The following is a 21,233-nucleotide window of genomic DNA, read 5'->3' as shown; positions in this document are numbered from 1 at the left end:
TTCATAATAATACGGTTATAGAATCAGATAATGCTGAGTTTTTTGAAAATATATATCCGTATAAAAAGGAATGTGAGTCGTTTGGTGAAGGATCTAAACGACCTCGGGAAGAAACAAAAGAAAGTACATATAATCAGGAGAATCCAAGACGTAGTAAACGTCAAAGAACGTCTACTTCATTTGGACCAGATTTTGTGACTTTCTTATTGGAGAATGAGCCTCAAACATTTAAAGAAGCTATGACTTCTTCGGAATCATTGTTTTGGAAAGAGGCAGTCAATAGTGAAATAGAATCCATATTGAACAACCATACATGGGAATTGGTTGATCTTCCTCCTGGAAATAAACCTTTGGGTTCTAAATGGATTTTTAAGAGAAAAATCAAAGATGATGGCACTATTGATAAATTCAAGGCAAGACTCGTAGTCAAAGGGTATAGACAACGAGAAGGTCTAGACTACTTTGATACATACTCTCCAGTTACAAGAATTACGTCCATACGGATGTTAGTAGCATTAGCTGCAGTGTATGGTCTTGAAATTCATCAAATGGATGTTAAGACGGCCTTCTTAAATGGAGAGTTGGAGGAAGAAATTTACATGGAACAACCTGAAGGGTTTGTGGTTCCAGGTAAAGAAAAGAAGGTATGTAGACTTGTTAAGTCTCTTTACGGACTAAAACAAGCACCCAAACAATGGCATGCGAAATTTGACCAAACAATGTTGTCAAATGGTTTTAAGATAAATGAATGTGATAAATGCGTGTACATTAAAAATGTTCCAAATCACATAGTCATTGTTTGCCTATATGTGGATGATATGTTGATAATGAGTAATGACATTGCCAACATAAATGCTACTAAGCGTATGCTCAATAGCAAGTTTGATATGAAAGACTTGGGAGTTGCTGATTTAATTCTGGGAATTAAGATCAATAAGACTCCTCAAGGTCTGGCATTGTCACAATCTCATTATATTAAGACAGTACTTGAAAAATTCAAGCACTTGGGCTTTAAAGTTGCAAAGACTCCAATTGACGTGAATCTTGCATTAGCAAAGAACAAAGGCCAAAGCATATCACAATTGGATTATGCTCGTGTATTGGGATGCTTAATGTATATCATGAATTGTACATGACCAGACATAGCTTGTGCTATAAGTAAACTGAGTCGATATACGAGCAATCCAGGCCAATCTCATTGGATGGCAATGAAACGAGTTTTGGGATATTTAGAACATACCCAGAACTTTGAATTGCACTACAGTAATTTCCCTGCGGTGATTGAGGGATACTGTGATGCAAATTGGATCACCGGTTCAACTGATTCTAAGTCCACGAGTGGATATGTATTCACTATTGGTGGAGGAGCGGTATCTTGGAAGTCGTCCAAACAAACATGTATTGCCCGCTCTACAATGGAGGCTGAATTCATAGCCTTAGATAAAGCCGGTGAAGAAGCTGAATGGCTCCGGAATTTCTTGGAAGACATTCCATTTTGGCCCAAACCGTTGGCACCAATATGCATACATTGTGATAGTCAAGCGGCAATTGGAAGGGCTGGGAGCGTCATGTATAACGGTAAATCTCGTCATATACGACGAAGACATAAAACCGTTAGGCAATTACTCTCTAGAGGAATTATCACAATTGACTATGTAAAGTCAAGTGATAATGTGTCGGATCCACTTACAAAAGGCCTAACTAGAGAGGTAGTTGAGAAATCATCAAGGGGAATGGGGCTATGGCCGAGAACAAGTCATTGTGGCGGTAACTCTACCTAGAAGACTGGAGATCCCAAGATCTAGGTTCAAAGAGATCAAACAAAGTCACTAATGACGGTTAAACATTGTCAAATAAAATTTTAGTCCATTCTCGTGATGAGACAATGTTCAGTACCAAGGATAAAGCATTAAGGCTTTTTAATGATTTCTAAATTTGATACGGGGTATATCAAATAGTGTATCTACAGGATGACACGCTTAGGAATCACCTATTTAAGTGTGAAGTATGAGCCGCTTCAAGGAGAACTTTGTAAGGCCAGTTCTCTACGCACTTATGAAACCAGGCGGTGTTCATGGCTGAAACGAACACAACAATGAGAACCAAAGACGTTAAGGGTTGATTGTGTGACTTATGGTTGTCTAGGTATACACCAAAGATCGATGGTTCAAAGATATCAAATCTACCGATTGACCGAGTATATCCGACATAAGTTTACTACGGAAAGTTCAAAGGGAAACCTACTTATCCAGATGCAATTAATCCTTGCTTGTAAATCACACAGTTTTTCATGCATACTTCCGTGATATAGCCATTCCCCATTCATGTGGGGGATTGTTGAGGTTTTACTTTTAAGATGTAATATTCTTAAAATGAGGGTGAATGGGAAATGGAGGGAAAATGAAATTTTGAGTAAAATTTTAAGTTTTCCCCTCTTAACAATGAGACATTGTCCCATATTGGAAGTGGAAGACATTTTTGGTGGGTATATATATAATTGCTCTTCTTGTAGCTCTTAAAGAGTTAAGAAGAAAGCAAGCCTCGCGCCGTCGTCGTCGTCGCTCGCTCGGCTCGGCTTCGGCTACGGCTACGGCTTCGGCTTCGGCTTCGGATTCGGATTTGGATTTGGATTTGGTCAAATGATCGATTGATTGATTAATTTTTTGGACCAAATTTATTTGTTAATAGTAAATATTAACGTAAGATTATCCGTATTTGTAAACGGATATTTTCCAATCCGTGTATTGATAATTTGGCAGCCGGATAATGGTCTTCCCACCATGAAGTGCTTGCTCCACAAATATGAAGTGCTTGCTCCACAAATATGTAATGCTTGATCCACCATGAAGGGTGGACGTTTGGTTTTGCACTCCTTCTTGGCTGCTATATATATGAGCAGCAAAGTTGAAGAGATACTCAACTCAACATACAATTCGCTCAACAAATTGGCTATACATTGCATTCCTTCCTCTCAGAACTTCCATACGTTTTTCTGAGTAAATACTCCTTCGTTCTGCATTGTTTTTTTAACTTCAAACAAAGCAACTGTAAGTGTGATTTGCTACCGAACTTTGTGTTCGCCGAAATACTGGGGTTTGAAGTACCGCTACACCAGTGTGTTATTCGTTCTATCCTGGGAGGAAATAATCCATTACCTTGGGTACTAGGAGGGGATTAAATTCCTTAAGGAAACACTGTGAATTCAGTGGGCTCGAATTTATTATTATTGTTTCATTACGTTAACTTATATTTTGCAGAATTAATATTTACAAATACAGCAATATTGACCGGGAATAACAGTCCATAAACCCTTGTCTGCGCATGATCTCAGAATAATTTTCTTTTTCAAAGAACAAATGAAGTCCCGGAACTACAAGTAGAGGCGGGGTTAAGATTTAAAATTTATGGATTTTGAATTCGTCACTGAACTCATAGTTTCTCATAGTTACTAGTAGGGGTGTACATAGATCGAGTTGGTTCGGGTTTTCCAATTACCAAACCAAACAAATTGTGTCGTGTTATTAAATCTAAAGACCAAACCAAATCAGTAAAAGTTTGATGTTTTTCTCAGATTTTCGGGTTATTTCGAAAATATTTTTATAAAATCTTTATAGCACAAAACATAGAAGTTGTGCTCCAAGTGTTTCTTTGAGCCTAGTAATACATAACTATATGAGATGAGCTATGTCATTGTACTAAAATATTCAATAATAAAGATAATAAAATCGCATAAAATAAATATTATTAATAAGCCATAATAAAAATAAACATAATCTAAAATTACTAAGTTGCTAAAATAAGTACGGCTAATAAGTATTATTTTTACATGACTAAACACTATAATAAAAAAAAAGTTGTGCATTTTATCTAAACCATGGAAAAACTGAACAAATATATATCCAACACTTTTGTCATTCCTAGTATAATTTAATTGAATGTCTTTTATTAGCACTAATATTGACTATAAAACTTATTGTAGCATTTAAGAATTATAAGTCCAAATTTAAAATAATACGTTAAAAGATAAAATTATGAAAATATTTAAGAAATATTTATAAACTACACTATAATGAATATTTTTATGTATTAAATATATTTAAAACTTCTATACATGTAATGTCGGGTTGGTTTGGTTTCGGTTTGACTTTTTTTAGTTAAAACCAAACCAAACCAATTATGGTCGGGATTTTTTCCCAACACCAAACCATAGTCGGGATTTTTTTTTCTCGGTTTGATTCAGATTATCGGTTTGGTGCAGTTTATCGATTTCCTTTGTACACCCTTAGTTATTAGGTTCGCAATTAAATATTTATACATATATTATGAATTTTATAATTAAAATAAAGGGTCTAAGCAAAAGCAACTATATTCGTCCGAACCCGTTGGTCGTAGCTAATGCTCTCCCTCCACCTCTAACTACAAGAGCAGGACTGCAGGAGTAGAAGGAGGGGCTTTGCATCCATACTCGGTTTTGGGGTCATAATTGAAACTATACCCACTTTGCAAGCCTACCCACTTTACCATCAACTTGAGACTTATCGGGTCTGAAGTGCATTAAGGTCAATTAAGTCTAAAATGCAAAAATTACTTTTAAGATGCATTTAAGGCCAAATAGGTCTGAAGTGCAATAAATATTTTCATGCACTTAGAGGGAAGGTTTGAAGTGAAAAATTTGCACTTCAGATGCACCTAAGGCCAAATAGGTCTGAAGTGTAACCAATGGTTTCATGCACTTAAGGCCAAATAGGTCTGAAGTGTAATCAATGGTTTCATGCACTTAAGGCCAGTAAGTCTGAAGTGAAACAATTGCACTTTAGATGCACTTAAAGCCAAATATGTCTGAAGTGCAATCAGTAATTTCATGCACTTAGGGCCAAATAAGTCTAAAGTAAAAAAATTATACTTTAGATGCACTTAAGGCCAAATAGGTCTGAAGTGTTTCATGCACTTAAGGCCAAATATGTTTGAAGTGAAAAAATTACATTTCAAATGCACTTAAGGTCAAATAGATCTGAAGTGCAGCCAATAGTTTCATGCACTTAAGGCCAATAAATCTGAGATAAAAAAAATAAATTGCACTTCAGATGCACTTAATGCCAAATAGGTCTGAAGCGCAACCAACGTTTTCATGCACTTAAGGCCAAATAGGCTAGAAGTGCAAATTGTCCGGAAACAGAAGTTTGTTCTTCGAATTTTAACAATTCAATATACGATTTAACACATAAATCTACTCCAAATGAGCTCAAATTTGAAACATAACCTCCAAATATCATCAAGAACAAACCCCAATCATCAATTTGTCAAAATAACAATAAATCTAACGAATCCATTTTGCAATTAAGAAAAAGAAGAAGAACCTAAGCAATAGTAAAAAATAAAGCGTCATAGCAGCTCACCACCGTAAAACATCATCAACTACCTTATGTTCACATGCACTATATAAAATCACGGTCACCCTAAGAAGAAGAAGAAGAAGAAGAAGAAGAAGAAGAAGAAAGAGGAGAAAAAAGTCTGAAATTGTTTAAACTTTGGGTGCTAATTAAAAATAAAAATAAAAAATGAATACAAGTTAAAAGGGGCGACCAAATAGGACGCCCCGTGCAATTTTTATGTTGAAGGAGCTGCTTTTTTTTGTTTTTTGTTTCAGTTTATTCCTATACGTTATTGATTGAGCTGGTTCTATTCTAAACTCTAGAGCCCGCCTTATTTCTCTGCAAACGCATATACATGACTCACCAAGGTTATTTTCTTTGACCATGTTCTTCTTATTTTACTTTTAAATATTTTAAATTATTAACTATTATATCGTACATTACTTTTTATATAGTTTCAGATATTTAAATTTTATTTTTAGAAACTTAAGGAATTTATTTTCAAATTCGAACTGAAAATTAAGTACTTTAACTCTAGTAAATATGTTTTTTAGTAATTAAATGAACTCTAGTAAATGCTGATATAATTTAATCTAGCTATATAATTAAATAATTTTGACATGATACTATTTTAGAGGTCCAATTTTATAAGCCCAATCAAACCGCATCCAAAGAGAAACAATCGAATCACACTAAAATTATTTCAATTTTTCTTCAATATCTAAAATAGAAAATAAAGAAGTCAAAAATTGATAAAATAAAATAGAACGGTCCGATAAACATTACAACAAAGTGTAATATGGCCAAATTTTCATGACATTTGCCATGACATAACATCCATTATTAGGCCAATGATTTCTTACTATAAATAGATGAGCTTCTCCTCATTTGCAAACACACCAATTCAAGAGCTTTTCACTCTTGTCTTTCCTTCTCCTCCTTTATTTCATTATAGAGTATTTTGTAAGAGAGTGAGTGTTGGAAAACACTTGTGTGAACCCTTTCTTTGGAGTGATCTTGTGAGGTTATTCTCTTGGGGTATTTGGGATTAATTAGAGTATTTACTCTAATTTTGTACTCTTGTTGTTATAGTAAAATTGCTCCTCTCCGCTTGTGGACGTAGGTTACCTTGACCGAACCACATTAAATTTGTGTCTTCTTTATCTTCTTTAATTGTCATTATTATCAACTTGTATTGTCTTTGTTATTAGCACTATAATTTTGTTTGGCTAAATTCTGCACTACCCGATAACCCGATCCTAATAAATTGGCATCAGAGCCAGATCTAACCGGTTAGTTTAAATAGCCAAAATGACTCTAACAAAATCTTATGTTGAGAAATTTGACCGAAGTGCAAACTTCAAAATGTGGCATTTAAAGATGGAAGCTATCCTAATTCAGGATGACTTAAATTTGGCACTGCAAGGAAAGGAGAAGATGCCGGATAAAATGATAGGCGAGGAGTTTTCCGTCATAGACAAAAAGAAAAAAACAGGTATTATTTTAAATCTTTCAAATGAGGTTTTGCGTGAAGTTGCAGCAGAAAGCTCAGCCAAAGGCATATGGGAAAAGCTTAAAACCCTATATATGAAAGAACAGTAGAAAACAGGCTTTACCTAAAGCAAAAACTCTACACTTTTCGTGTGGCTGAAGGTACCTCTATACTTACACATCTTGATACTTTTGATTCTCTTCTTATGGATTTAAGTAACATAAATGTTGAAATCAAAGATAAGGACCAAGTTGTGTTATTGCTTGTTTCCTTACCCTAGTCGTTTAAACATATAAGAGATACTATGCTTTATGGAAAGGATAATATCTCTTATAAAGATATCAAATCTATTTTGAAATCAAAAGAACAAATAATAGAGATATTACTGGGGAAACTAGTGGGAACCAAGGGGAAGGCTTATTCATAAGAGGTAGATCCAATAAGAAAGATTCAAGTAGTGAGAAACCTAAATCAAGATCAAAATCCAGATACAGAAATGTCATGTGCAAATATTGTCATAAGAAAGGTCACATTATTTCTGAATTCTTTAAATTGAAAAACAAAGAAAAGCATACAGAAAAGAAAAATGAGCACAAAAATACTGACACTGCCGAAGCAAGTGTAGCTGCTGATGAGACTGAGGGAACTATTGTTTTAGCAACTAATAATAGTTTCAAATATAACAATGAGTGGATTTTAGATTCGGGTTGTTCTTATCATATATGTCCCAGTCGGGATTTATTTATCACATATGAATCTATTGGAGGTGGAGTTATCTTAATGGGCAACAATGTTGCCTGTAAAGTTATTGAAAAAGGTATAGTCCGAATCAAAATGCACGATGGTGTGGTGAAAACTCTCACCGATATTAGACATATTCCTGACTTGAAGAAAAATCTTATCTCTTTGGGCACTCTAGAATCTCTTGGGTGCAAGTACACAGGTGAATGTGAAATTCTGAAAATTTCTCATGGTGCCCTTGTGATCATGAAAGCACGCAGATCTAGTGCGTTGTATGCTCTTTTGGGATCTACTGTTACAGGTGCTGCTGCAGTTTCAATATCAGATAAATCAGATTCTGACATCACCAAATTGTGGCATATACGATCGGGGCATATGAGTGAAAAATATCTTTCCATCCTCAACAAAAGAGGTCTCTTATGTGGCCAAAGTACCGAAAATATGGATTTTTGTGAACATTGTGTGTTCGGGAAGCAGAAAAGAGTCAGCTTTAAATCTCCATCGATTCATAAAACAAAAGGTACTTAAGATTACATTCATTCAGATCTTTGGGGTTCTTCACGTACCCCATCAAAAGGTGGTACGAGGTATATATTAACTTTCATTGGTGATTATTCAAGGAAAGTTTGGGTTTATTTTCTGAAAAATAAAAGTAATGTTTTCTTAAATTTCAAACAATGAAAAGTTTTGATTGAGAAGAAAACAGGAAAACAGGTTAAGCGGCTTAGAACAGATAATGGCTTGGAATTTTGTAATGATAAATTCAACGAATTTTGCAAGAATGAAGGAATTGTTCGACATCGTACTGTGAGAATGACACCTCAGCAAAATGGTGTGACAGAAAGGATGAATAGAACTCTTTTGTAAAGGGCTCGTTGCATGATTTCAAATGCTGGGTTGACAAATGCCTTTTGGGCAGAAGCTATCTCTACAGCTTGTTATATTGTTAACCGAGCTCCTTCTGCACCTTTGAACTTTAAGACTCCAGAGGAAATGTGGTTAGGTACTCCTGCTAATTATTCTGATTTAAAGATATTTGGTTGCCCTGCATACATGCATGTAAATGATGAAAAATTAGAGACAAGGGCTAAAAAGTGCATTTTCCTTGGGTATGCATCAGGGGTGAAAGGATACCGACTATAGTATCCTGATCCCATGGCACCAAAATTTATAATTAGCAGAGATGTAACCTTTGATGAATCCTTTATGTTACATTCTAGAAAAGATTCTTCTAGTTCTTATAATACAAATAAAGAAAAGAGTACACAGAACCAGATGGAGATTGAGATTGGCATTCCTTCTGAGCCAAGCGCATCAACTTTGGAGCAAAATACATTTGAAACCCCTAAAGTTGAAACAGAAGCTGAAATTCTTGAAGTTGAGACTCCTGAAGTTGAACCAGAAGAAGAGGAGTATTCTATAGCCAAATATAGACCAAGAATAGAAGGTAAACAACCTTTAAGGTTTGGAGATTATGTTGCATTTGCTTTTTCAGTTGCACAGGAAACTGAAGAAATTGGAGAACCACCAAAATATTCAAAAGCAGTTTCTGGTGCTGACTCAGCCAAGTGGCTGATTGGAATGAATAAAGAAATTGAGTCTCTCCACAAGAATGGTACTTGGTCTCTTGTGAAGCTGTCATCAGGAAAAAGAATTGTTGGTTGCAAATGGTTCTTCAAGAAAAATGATGGCATTCTAGGGGTTGAAGATGCGAGGTATAAGGCACGATTAGTTGCAAAGGGCTATAGTCAGGTACAAGGAGTTGATTTTGATGATATTTTCTCACATGTTGTTAAACATAGCTCTATTCATGTCTTGCTTGCCTTCGTTGCCATGTATGATTTGGAATTAGAACAACTTGATCTTAAGACAACTTTCTTATATGGCGAACTTGAGGAACAAATATACATGCATCAACCCGAAGGATTTGAAATTGAAGGAAAAGAAGATCATGTTTGCTTGTTGAAGAAATCCTTGTACGGATTAAAGCAGTCTCCAAGACAATGGTATAAAAGGTTTGATTCCTTTATGTTGGGTCATGGTTATTCGAGGAGCATGTATGATTGTTGTGTTTACTTTCGGAAGTTAAATGATGGTTCATTTATGTACCTATTATTATATGTTGATAACATGCTCATTGCTGCTAAGGATTTAACAGAAATTCACAATTTGAAAAGTCAGCTAAAAAGTGAATTTGAGATGAAAGATTTCGGAGCAGCTAAGAAAATCCTTGGCATGGAGATCAAAAGAGATCGAAAAGCCAACAGGCTATTTCTGACCCAGAAGAAGTACTTGGAGAAAGTCTTGGAGAGGTTTGGCATGAAAGATGCTAAACCAGTTAGTACCCCTCTTGCTGCTCATTTTAAGTTATCAGCTGCTCAGTCCCCGCAGTCAGAGGAAGAAGAGAGGTACATGGAACAAGTTCCTTATTCCAGTACAGTCGACAATATTATGTATGTAATGGTTTGTACACGTCTAAACATTTCACAAGCAGTGAGCGTGGTAAGCCGGTATATGGCTTGCCCTGGTAAAGCATATTGACATGCTGTGAAATGGATTCTCAGATAATTGCGAGGTAATTCAAACACATGTTTGGAGTTTGGGAGAAATACTAACACTTTGGTTGGTTTTGTAGACTAAGATTATACAGGTGATCTTGACAAAAGAAGATTACCGACAGGCTATGTATTTTACATCGGTGGTTGTGCTATTAGTTGGAAAGCTACATTACAACATGTAGTAACTTTATCTACTACCGAAGCAGAATATTTGGCAGTGACCGAGGCGATCAAAGAAGCTTTATGGTTGAAGGGTCTATTTGCGGAACTCAGTTTACACCAAGGTGGTATTACCATTTTTTGTGATAGTCAAAGTGTCATTCACCTGACTAAAGATCAAATGTACCATGAGAGGACAAAGCACATTGATATAAAGTATCATTTCATTCCAGAAATCATTGCTGAAGGAAAAATTTCTGTTCAGAATATCAACAATAGAGACAATCCTGCTGACATGTTCACAAAACCTCTTCCAGTGTCCAAGTTCAAGCTTTGTCTGAACTTGATTGGCATTTATGAAGAATGATTTTGCCCATTGGGGTTTTTGCGGAGAAGGTGGAGCAAATTTACTATATATAAGCTGGAGATTTGTAAATATGATCAAATTTTCATGACATTTGCTATGACATATATAATATCTATTATAACAAAATTTGTGGATCATGACATTTGTCATGACATAGTATCCACTATTAGGCCAATGATATCTTGCTATAAATAGATGAGCTTCTCCTCATTTGGAAACACACCAATTCAAGAGTTTTTCACTCTTGTCTTTCTTTCTCCTCCTTTATTTCATTATAGAGTATTTTGTAAGAGAGTGAGTGTTGGAAAATACTTGTGTGAACCCTTTCTTTGGAGTGATCTTGTGAGATTATTCTCTTGGAGTATTTGGGATTAATTAGAGTATTTACTCTAATTTTGTACTCTCTTTTGTACTCTTATTGGTATAGTAAAATTGTTCCTCTCCGCTTGTGGACGTAGGTCACCTTGACCAAACCACGTTAAATTTGTGTCTTCATTATCTTCTTTAATTGCCGTTATTATCAACTTGCATTGTCTTTGTTATTGTCATTATAACGTTGTTTGGCTAAATTTTGCACTACCCGGTAACCCGATCCTAACACAAAGAGTAGCATTTCACTATTAGCTAATACAAACAGTCCTAAAAAATGAAAATACAAACAACTAAACCGTTATTCTCGTTATCTTCCAATTCCATCATCACCTCGTCTTCGCAATTGCCCTGCCCGCTTCTATCTTTCAGTTTCAGATAAAATAAAAAACGCTCTCTATTTTCAAATCCCAAAATTCCGCATTTCTTTTTTTGCAAATCCCAAAAATTCCTCAATTTTAATCCAAAATCCCATAAAAGTGCATAGTAATGGCGACCCTAGAAAGCTTGATCGGATTAGTGAACAGAATTCAACGTGCCTGTACTATCTTAGGAGATCATGGTGGTGAAGGAATGTCCCTCTGGGAAGCTCTTCCTACTGTCGCCGTCGTTGGTGGTCAGGCTAGTATTCCTACGTTAATCATAAACAACTATCCCAAAATTCGGGCTCACATCTATAAATCATCATTCATTTTCAATTTTTTTATTATACAACGAATCAATAAATCAAACAACTCTGAATCTCTTCCTAGTTGGAGTCCGCTATATATATGAATCTCTACATTATAATAGTGTTACATGCATTTCATTTTCTGATCTTGTGGTGTGATAATCAATCAGAGCTCTGGAAAATCATCTGTATTGGAAAGCGTCGTGGGTAGAGATTTCCTGCCTCGTGGATCGGGTAATTTTAATATTTTTAAAAAACTTTGGATGGCATTTTTATGTGTGGAAAGTCTGATTCATGATTATTGATGAGAGAAGTGTACTGCTGAATTAACAATAATTTAACTATCACATGGTAAGACTTCTAGGTAATCATGTGATAGTTAAATTATTGTTAATTCAGCAGTACACTTCTCTCATCAATAATCATGAATCTACGCTAGGTATTTTATTTGATTATTAGGTTATTCAACTGCTCTTAATTCCAAATTAGTTGGCGTCAGCTATATGAATCCTGTATAATATCCATTTTTCTCTATAGGTTCTCTGAATCTCACAATTATCCGCGCACTGAAATACATGTCCCTAACCAAATTATTGATCTTCTCTCATAAATCTCTTTACTTTTTTGCTTTCTGAGATTAAAGAGTGTTTGTCGCAATTGTCTTTGTATGATTTGAAGTTAGCAGTTAAGCACATCTTTATCCAGTCATTTCTCTTTTTCTGATAATTACTCTTTCAGTTTATACTTCATCTAATTTGGTTTTCCTTTTCCTCGTCTTTTGAAATTTGAAAGGCATCGTTACAAGGAGGCCATTGGTACTTCAATTGCATAAGACTGAGGGAGGGGCTGAATATGCGGAGTTCCTGCATGCTCCAAAGAAGAAGTTTCCTGACTTTGGTGAGTTTTGATATTATAAGAAACTTACTTTCTTTAACCGCTGGTCTTTCAGTTTTGGTTTAGTTGATATGTGTTTGCATGATAATTGAACCTTTACTAGGTTTAGATGCTCCATATGCTACACATGTACACCAGTATATGAGTTCCCTACTTTAATTTGCAATGAAAATCTTTTGAGATCTTCTAGTAAGATAGACATAACTGACCCTTTTTTGGAAACTTTGTGCAACTTGGTGTGAAATGTTAGAGAGACGTTTGAGTAGGGTTGTATCCTGGCCACTTCTGCAGTTCGTCAAAAGATTATTTCGTTCAGGCATATGTTAGATCAAGTCCTCCAGATACACGTAAAAGCATGTTACACTGATAATTTTCTTTCCTAAAATCAGAACTGGAGATTGACCTCGCATTCTATGTCATACCCACTTCCTCCCATATCTGATTTCTGTTCACATGATGAATCAGAGATATCAACTGCTTCCATTGTTTACAAAGTTTTCCACCCATCAAACTTTCCTTTAAAAAGCAGAACGGAATTTTGAGTTGACATTAACATTTATCTGCGAGAATAATGCAATCATCCATTCAAATGTAAGCTTTTCATTATTTAAAACATAATATTTGTTTATGCAGCTGCGGTACGTCAAGAGATAGCAGATGAGACAGACCGCATAACAGGGAAGACCAAGCAAATTTCTAATGTTCCAATTCAACTGAGCATTTATTCTCCTAATGGTATGTCTTCTGTATCCTTACCAGTTTATCAAATCTTGGTTATGTTGATTGCACTTGTTCAATTCTTGAAATATGGCTATGGTCTAAATTGACCATCTTACTATGGCACATTTCCCAACAAAATCTTTGAGGATTCTTGTCATTCAACTAATCATAAAGCATCATGTCTACTTTGGTTTTATCTGACAATCTGTTGTACATCAGTTTAACATATATCAATTCAGCTCTTTATGACCTATCAGCAACTCTTAAGTGAAGTTAGGCATTTTGCATGGGTATAATACTATAATGTATCCTAGTTTGTTGTTGATAGAGAAAGAATTTATGGCGAATATTAAATGCATTAATGGACCAGCCATAATCCACCAGATAGAAGATAGTTTGTGTGTTATGCCGGTTAACTTGAGGTCCTGACCAAAAGTTCTTTAGAATTAGTGCTTTGTTTATGCCACATCATTGTGAGTCATATTTTTCTATTCCCCCCCTCCCTCTCTTTATAATCTTGAATAGCAGATGCCTATATTGATACAGTTATTGTTTCAAGTTAATGACTATCAAGTGCATGTTTTGTCTTACAGTGGTAAATTTAACACTCATTGATCTTCCTGGGTTGACAAAGGTTGCTGTAGGTGAGCACGAAATCACTACTTTCCTATAGGTATAGAAAAGGAGCCAATCTTCCTGTGGTGCTGTATTACTTAGGTGTTGGCGAAATTGATATGATTAATTTTGAATTATGCAGAGGGACAACCAGAGAGCATTGTTGAGGATATTGAAATGATGGTCCGCTCTTATGTGGAAAAAGTAAGACTACGTTCAAGCTTGATTAACTAACTACTTGAAAAATACAGAATTACTACTTATATTGAACTAGCGTTTGGCTTTGTACTAACAGTTAAAGTTGGTGGAGTTGGCGATTTACTTATGTGTTACCTTTGTACATCTACCATTTAAATATACGTCCATCAGCATGAAGCTCTTAATGTGATCATTTGTAGGAAATACAATATATCTTTTGCTGCTTTGCTTATAGGTATAGGGTGACAAAACAGAATTCATGTGGGCTTAAGAACATCAAGATCTAGAGCAAAGGAGGAAAAATAAATTTTAAAGCTCAAATTATCAACATCTTGATGATAATGGAGCCAGATATATGTGATATCTTCATGCGAACTGAGATTCACATTGTTGATGATTAACAAGGGGACATCTGGAATTGATGTGATCTTTTATTAGCATTGTGCTTACTAAAGGGCAACATAGCCTTGCTTTTCTTCTCATAAATATTACAATATAGCTGCAAGAACTGTAGGTTGTTTCTTAGCTAGAAAAGTGAGAGAAGCAGACTTGTCCAAGTTTCTATCTAGTTGCTACAAAAATTAATGAAATATAGCTTCACCGAACTGTAGGTTGTTCTGAGGTTACAAAAGTGAGAAAACTATGTCTTGTCCACATTTCTTACTGATTGCTACCAAAATAATACATGTAGGCACTTACTGTCACTTGAACACTCTCCTATTACTTTATACCAGACAATCAACATGATCTATGTCTTGGGCAAGCCCTTGCATAAGATTGATGCTTAACATGGACATTCGGTAGTAATATAATGTTTCAAATTTTGCATTATGTTTACAAAAGGACATGATTAACTCGTGTTCTCAGCAAGAAAACTGAGAGAAACAAGACCTGTCCAAATTTCTTACTTATTGCTGAGGAAATAATGAAATATACGCTGATGCTCTTACTGTCCAAACAACTTAGCCTCACATGTGTTTTTCAGCAAGAAAACTGAGAGAAACACTTACAAATTGCTGCCAAAATAATGAAATATACTCTGATGCTCTTACTGTCCAAACAACTTATTTGCTCTCCTATTACTTTGCACAAGACAATCAACAACAAGTATTGTTGCTAGCCTCTCAACTAGCGTTAGACCCCATAAAGCCTTCATTCTGCCGATATGTGCTCTTCATGAAAGAATATTTTATTCCATGAGCTCATCTCTCGATAATCGGTGTATTATAAAGCAAACTACGTTAGTGTTCCATTTATTTTTACCAGTGGGAGTATATTTAAAGTGTCTTGTCCTAATCACAGATAAAATTTATATAAATTCTCCTAGTCTCCCCCTGAAAGGAATACCATTTGAGGTGCTCACTCATGTGTGCTAAAAAAGCTCGCTAACTTAATAAACAGCAAGTTGTAGAGGAACATACTACCAAGGTTACCGTTGTGATTGTAACGTGTAACCTCATTATCTTGTCTGATTGGAACTCTTAAACCAAAAAAACTGTTAATCTAGATCTAGTTAATAATGTTATCATGAATAGATGTGCTCCGGTGCTGTTAGGTTACTCCCCCCCAACTCCTTTTTCCTCCAGCTATCTTCTTTGGGATCTGCTCTGTTGTTCCTCCCACAACTTCAGCACCCACAAGCTTCTTTTGAGTTTGTCTTGAACAGTGTATTACATGTTTGCTTTTCTAAACTGAGCTTTTAGGGCAATAGCATGTGGAGGTAAGATTCAGGCTCTCTTTTCTTTTTCCTTTTTATGAATAAGTAAAATTCCCACTCTCTTACTCCTTGATATACTCTTTCATGGTAGAAATAAACATCCTACCTTTATCTGAAATATTTCTTCGATCAGTGTCAGCATAAGCTACTTCTCTGGAATGTTAAAGAACATTTGGACCTTATCTTCAGGGATAGAGTGTGGTGAAGTTGCATGTTATTGATGAAAGAGTGTCAAAATTATTTCTTGTTTCTAAACTATACTTTGAAGCTACTAACAAGCATGAGTTATCATGTCCTATCTATAGCATGTTTAAACTTTATGTGCTTTTTGTACTAGCCCAATTGCATCATATTGGCTATTTCTCCAGCCAATCAAGATATTGCAACTTCTGACGCAATAAAGCTTGCAAGAGAAGTCGATCCTTCAGGTATTATGGTGGGATATGCTAATTTTGTACTTCCAATAGGCTGCTAAAATGGGGCGGGTGTCTGATTGTACTTCATACTATATTCATATTTCAGGTGAAAGAACATTTGGAGTTTTAACAAAACTTGATCTGATGGATAAGGGAACCAATGCCTTGGATGTATGATCCATCCTTTTCCAGAAGTTGCCTGACTTACACAAGTTTGTGATCCTTGAAATACTTATTGTCTACTATATTCTTTACTTATTTTTAGTTTTATTGATGTTTAAGGTACTTGAGGGTCGATCATACAAGCTCCAACATCCATGGGTTGGAATTGTTAATCGTTCACAGGCTGATATCAACAAGAATGTAGATATGATGGCCGCTCGTCGGAAGGAGCAGGAATATTTCGAATCCAGTCCTGAATATGGACATCTTGCTCATAAAATGGGAGCTGAATATCTTGCAAAACTTCTATCTAGGGTAGGTTTTCCTTTTTGGCTTTCAAATATTCCTTTTTGGGTTAAGAATTCCCTGAATTACCATTATTTACCTTTCCTTTTTTCCTTTTTGAAATTTCAGCACTTGGAGACTGTGATCAGACAGCGAATACCAAGCATTATTGCTCTAATAAATAAGACAATTGATGAGCTTAACTCTGAGTTGGACCGAATTGGCCGACCTGTTGGTGTAGATGGAGGGGTAATTACAGTATATGATTAAATCTGAGAACTAATGGTAATTGGGAGCTGCTTTTCTTATTTATTAACTTGAAGTAATTTCTTCTTTCTACAGGCACAGCTGTACACCATTTTGGAAATGTGCCGTGCATTCGATCGAATATTTAGAGAACACCTGGAAGGAGGGTAATGCTTAACAGTTAGAACTTCATGACATAGAATCACAGAATGCTAGTACTTCTTTGGGATTGAGGCATAGTTGATTGATTTAATCTTGTTCGATCATGAATTGACATGCTGAACTTATTAGATGAAGTTACAGTGATTACCTGAGTTCAAGGGGCCAGGAGTATCATGCTCTATATGACTTTACTATTATTACGTATATTATTTGATTGTAAAATGTTCTAATTTCTAATAAAAGGGATACTAGCTATACTTTCTTTTATCTCAGGAGGCCAGGTGGCGATAGAATATATCGTGTCTTTGACCATCAGCTTCCAGATGCTCTTAAGAAGCTTCCATTTGATCGTCATCTTTCAACGAGTAATGTCAAAAAGGTTATTTCTGAGGCAGATGGATACCAACCTCACTTAATTGCTCCTGAGCAAGGGTATAGAAGGCTAATTGATGGATCCCTTGGCTTCTTCAAAGGCCCCGCTGAAGCCTCAGTTGATGCAGTAAAGTTCTTAATTTTGATTCTTGTTTAAAATGTTTGTCTTGTTCAGTGTTATATATCTGTGGTAGACATTACGCTAAGTTTCATCAAAATCCTGCTTTGTGGAAATCAGAAAGCTTTGATTTTATCAATTAGCTAGTTCAAACAGTATGAGGTAATGTAGATTAAAAAGGAGGAAAAATAGAAGGTAATCCGAAATGTCCACACGGACACGCATATAATTTGTCTTTTTACAGAAGATGACAGATATGTAGTTCAATATGCTTAATTCCATATTTCTTTTGCATCTTTACTTATGAATGTTGAAGTATTTAAATTACTATTCTTCTGTATTTTTATCAATTACAACTATTTTAGGTTCGGATCTCATGAAGCCTTTGGATCTAGCACGTATCATGGTAGTGTTTTACTTCTTCAAAGATAATTGTTTTTTTTTGCTTTGCAGGTGCACTCCATTCTGAAAGAACTTGTGAGGAAGTCAATCGTAGAGACCCAGGTAAAGCAGACGTCTTCTGTAAACCTTGCTCTGCTGATTGGAATTATGTTGTTCTTCCCACAGGTTTGCTTGTTTATCAATAGGAACCTGGAGCTGATCCTTTTGATCATTCTTCAAATATTTAACCCAAAAACTGTAGCTATTTCTGCTAGCTTATGTTTCAGAAAGCACAGCCCGACTTGTTAAAGATAGCTTCAGATTTCCTGCTATTTCATTTTTATGGCTCTCAACTGAATCCAAAAGGATTACTATACGTTTCGGTTTGCTGCAATATTAGTTTGAAACTGTAGTAATTATATCTACTAATATTTCTTAACATAGTACTTATCCATTTGTATCATGATAAGTTGTAAAATGTTCACATGCATCATCACAATTCGTCCAGAAGATATCAGATCACACAAGGAGTTGGATTCGAATTGTTATCCTAGTTGTCCTTCGAGGATTTATGTAGTAGTGCTTTTAGGTATATATTCCTTTCTTTGTCTTTTAATTCTTAACTATGGAAGATTTTGAAGTATGATTGTAGGAATTTGTGCAGTCACTAGACACTGGATTTCTGTCTTAGATTTGTGAAGAGGATGGAAGAATTCTGTGTTGACAAAAGCTATTCGAAGTTCATCAATGAGTAGTGTTAGTGCATGAGAGTCAGAAAATTTTGTTGAGAAGAAGAATACAGTGTTGGTTCTATGTTTCCTCCCCTGATATTTTCTTAGTGATGCGCAATGTTCAGAAATCATCATGATCTACTTGTTAATTATCATGTGCATTCAAATCTTGTTTATGTTACTAAGAACTTAAAGGGAAGTTTCTTCCAAACTAAAGATTATGATCTTAGGAGGGAAAAGGAATCATGCCTATCTAAGCCCTGACCATAGATTCTGGCCAAAGAGAAAAAGAATAGCAACTCTTTTATGATCAGTTCTTGCCTATCCATCTTTCATAAATGCTTCTATATAAGAGGCCCAAACTTCATCTACTGAAAATACTAGGTCAATCAGAACATCAAGCTGACCTTTAGAAGATGAAAAGGTGATAATTCTAACCTAGAATATCCCTATGCAGGAACTGAAACGTTTTCCAACACTTCAATCTGATATAGCAGCGGCAGCAAATGATGCTCTTGAGAAATTTCGTAATGAAAGTCGAAAAACAGTTTTACGGCTGGTGGAGATGGAGTCTTCTTACCTGACAGTTGAATTCTTTAGGAAGCTTCAGACTGAACCAGAAAAACCCCCCCAAAACCAGGCACAAGCAGCAGCGCCAAATGTAGACCGGTATTCAGATAATCATCTAAGGAGAATTGGTAAGTATCATCAGATTGCTTTGCCCTTTTCATTCCATCGATACATATAACCATATTCGGAGAATTGGTAAATAGTATATTGTTCGCGTTTTCTTTTCAAAGATCGCAGACTTCATTGTAGATTCCCCCCAGTAGGATACTTTAGTGAAACATATCCGTTCCGTTCTACGAAAGTAGAAAAACTGACTTAAAGACATACAGTGTCTAAATTATGTTGCTTCATCTGCAACAGGTTCAAATGTCTCTGCTTATATTAATATGGTCTGTGAAACATTGAGGAATACTATTCCTAAGGCTGTTGTCTTTTGCCAAGTCAGAGAAGCAAAGAGGTCATTATTAAATCAGTTCTATGCTCAAGTCGGAAGGAGAGAGGTAAAGTATTCGAGATTTTCCAAGTGTTTCCTCAGTTTTTATTTCCCTGGGAGACTTCTGTAGCGAAAAGGATAAGTAAAGTTTTACGCTAAATGTAGATTATACTATCTGATCATCATGGCAAACCCTTACATGATCATGTCTCTATTATGAAAAACGTTTGATACTCAATAAACGTGATACAGAATATTCAGATTTAGAGATGCTAATGCAAAATGGATGATGGATACAGAATAAAACACGAGAGAGAAACTAAAGTCAATAGAGTAGAGCTCTGATTTCTTCATTTTTTTGTAATCTTATCAATCTGTTAAGATCTTTTAGTATCTGAAAAGATGAAGGTGAGGGTTATAGATATTTCTTTGCTGAATCCTAGATGTTTTGTGTGAGGAAACCTTAGACCACAAGGGAAAGGGGGTTTGCTAGTGTAGAGAAAATGATAAATATTTGACATTTCCTAGAAAGAAAATAAGTTATGTTCTCTAAATGTATGTATAGAAGGAGCAGCTGGGGAAAATGTTGGATGAGGATCCCTCTCTCATGGCAAAGAGAGAGACTATAGCCAAAAGGCTTGAGCTATATAAGTCAGCCAGAGATGAGATTGACGCAGTTGCATGGAAATGATGAGTTCCAGTTTTTCTTATTTGAAAAAAAAAAGATTCTCATTTTCTGGATAGAGTATAAAATAAAGTAGTAGGAGATGAAAGCATTGTTATACCGGTGGCTAATCTTGCAAGGATGTTTTTCTCGATGCCAATATACCTTCTTGCAATAAGGAAGGATTTCAGTTTCAAAATGTCCTACTTGGTAAATTCTTGTTTGGTGGTGCAAAATTACCAATTTAATTTCTTTATTTGTTATTCTTTCATTCTTTGTAATTCTAAGGGATTAGTCCAGTTTTGCTTCTGCGGAGCATCACATGCCAGGAAAATTGGAGGAAAACAAAAACACTAATGTGTAGTGTATGTTACTTTGCTTAGAAAAAGCTTTTATGTTTTTCGGTTACAGTCAAATTTCAATGAGTTATGATGGAATTATTGCTTCTGACTTCTGATCGTCTTTCATATTTTCCAGAGATGTCATTTTCCATTTTGTACTATGATCTAGTCCAACATAACCAATTAAATTGGTTCTTATGCCTAATAGTGATAAACTAAATTAATGTTTTGTAGTACTTCACTTTGTACGTTTTCATATAATGTTGACTACAAGGTGTAGTCCTAGTTACCTTTTTTTATACAATTTCATAATGCTTCTCTATGCTTATATTGTTTAGGATACTAGGACTAAGGTTATTGCAAAATGTTATGTTAGATGAAAATGTAATACAAAATTCCAATAAGATGGTTAAAATGGATGAAGATTACGTACAGAGTCTTATGCTGCAGAAGAATATTACAGATCAAAATGAGCAATTG

The 21,233-nt window shown here is 35.3% G+C and overlaps 1 protein-coding gene across 1 annotated transcript; it reads left to right on the top strand.

Annotated features, from left to right (window-relative positions):
* The first annotated feature begins 11,400 nt into the window (after positions 1-11,400).
* LOC104092014 (phragmoplastin DRP1C) lies at positions 11,401-20,989 on the top strand. Its single transcript, XM_009597493.4, has 16 exons — positions 11,401-11,679; positions 11,899-11,962; positions 12,521-12,625; positions 13,256-13,357; positions 13,936-13,986; positions 14,100-14,161; positions 16,210-16,300; positions 16,395-16,459; positions 16,571-16,765; positions 16,865-16,984; positions 17,078-17,148; positions 17,417-17,642; positions 18,087-18,137; positions 19,203-19,443; positions 19,676-19,815; positions 20,314-20,989. The coding sequence occupies exons 1-16, from the start codon at positions 11,548-11,550 to the stop codon at positions 20,437-20,439; spliced, it is 1,842 nt and encodes a 613-aa protein (XP_009595788.1). The 5' UTR covers positions 11,401-11,547; the 3' UTR covers positions 20,440-20,989.
* The last annotated feature ends 244 nt before the right edge of the window (positions 20,990-21,233 follow it).

Source organism: Nicotiana tomentosiformis, chromosome 11 (assembly GCF_000390325.3).
Source record: "Nicotiana tomentosiformis chromosome 11, ASM39032v3, whole genome shotgun sequence".
Classification (NCBI taxonomy): Eukaryota; Viridiplantae; Streptophyta; class Magnoliopsida; order Solanales; family Solanaceae; genus Nicotiana; species Nicotiana tomentosiformis.
Note: the sequence above shows the minus strand (reverse complement) of the source record. Positions and strands in the feature narration are given on the sequence as shown.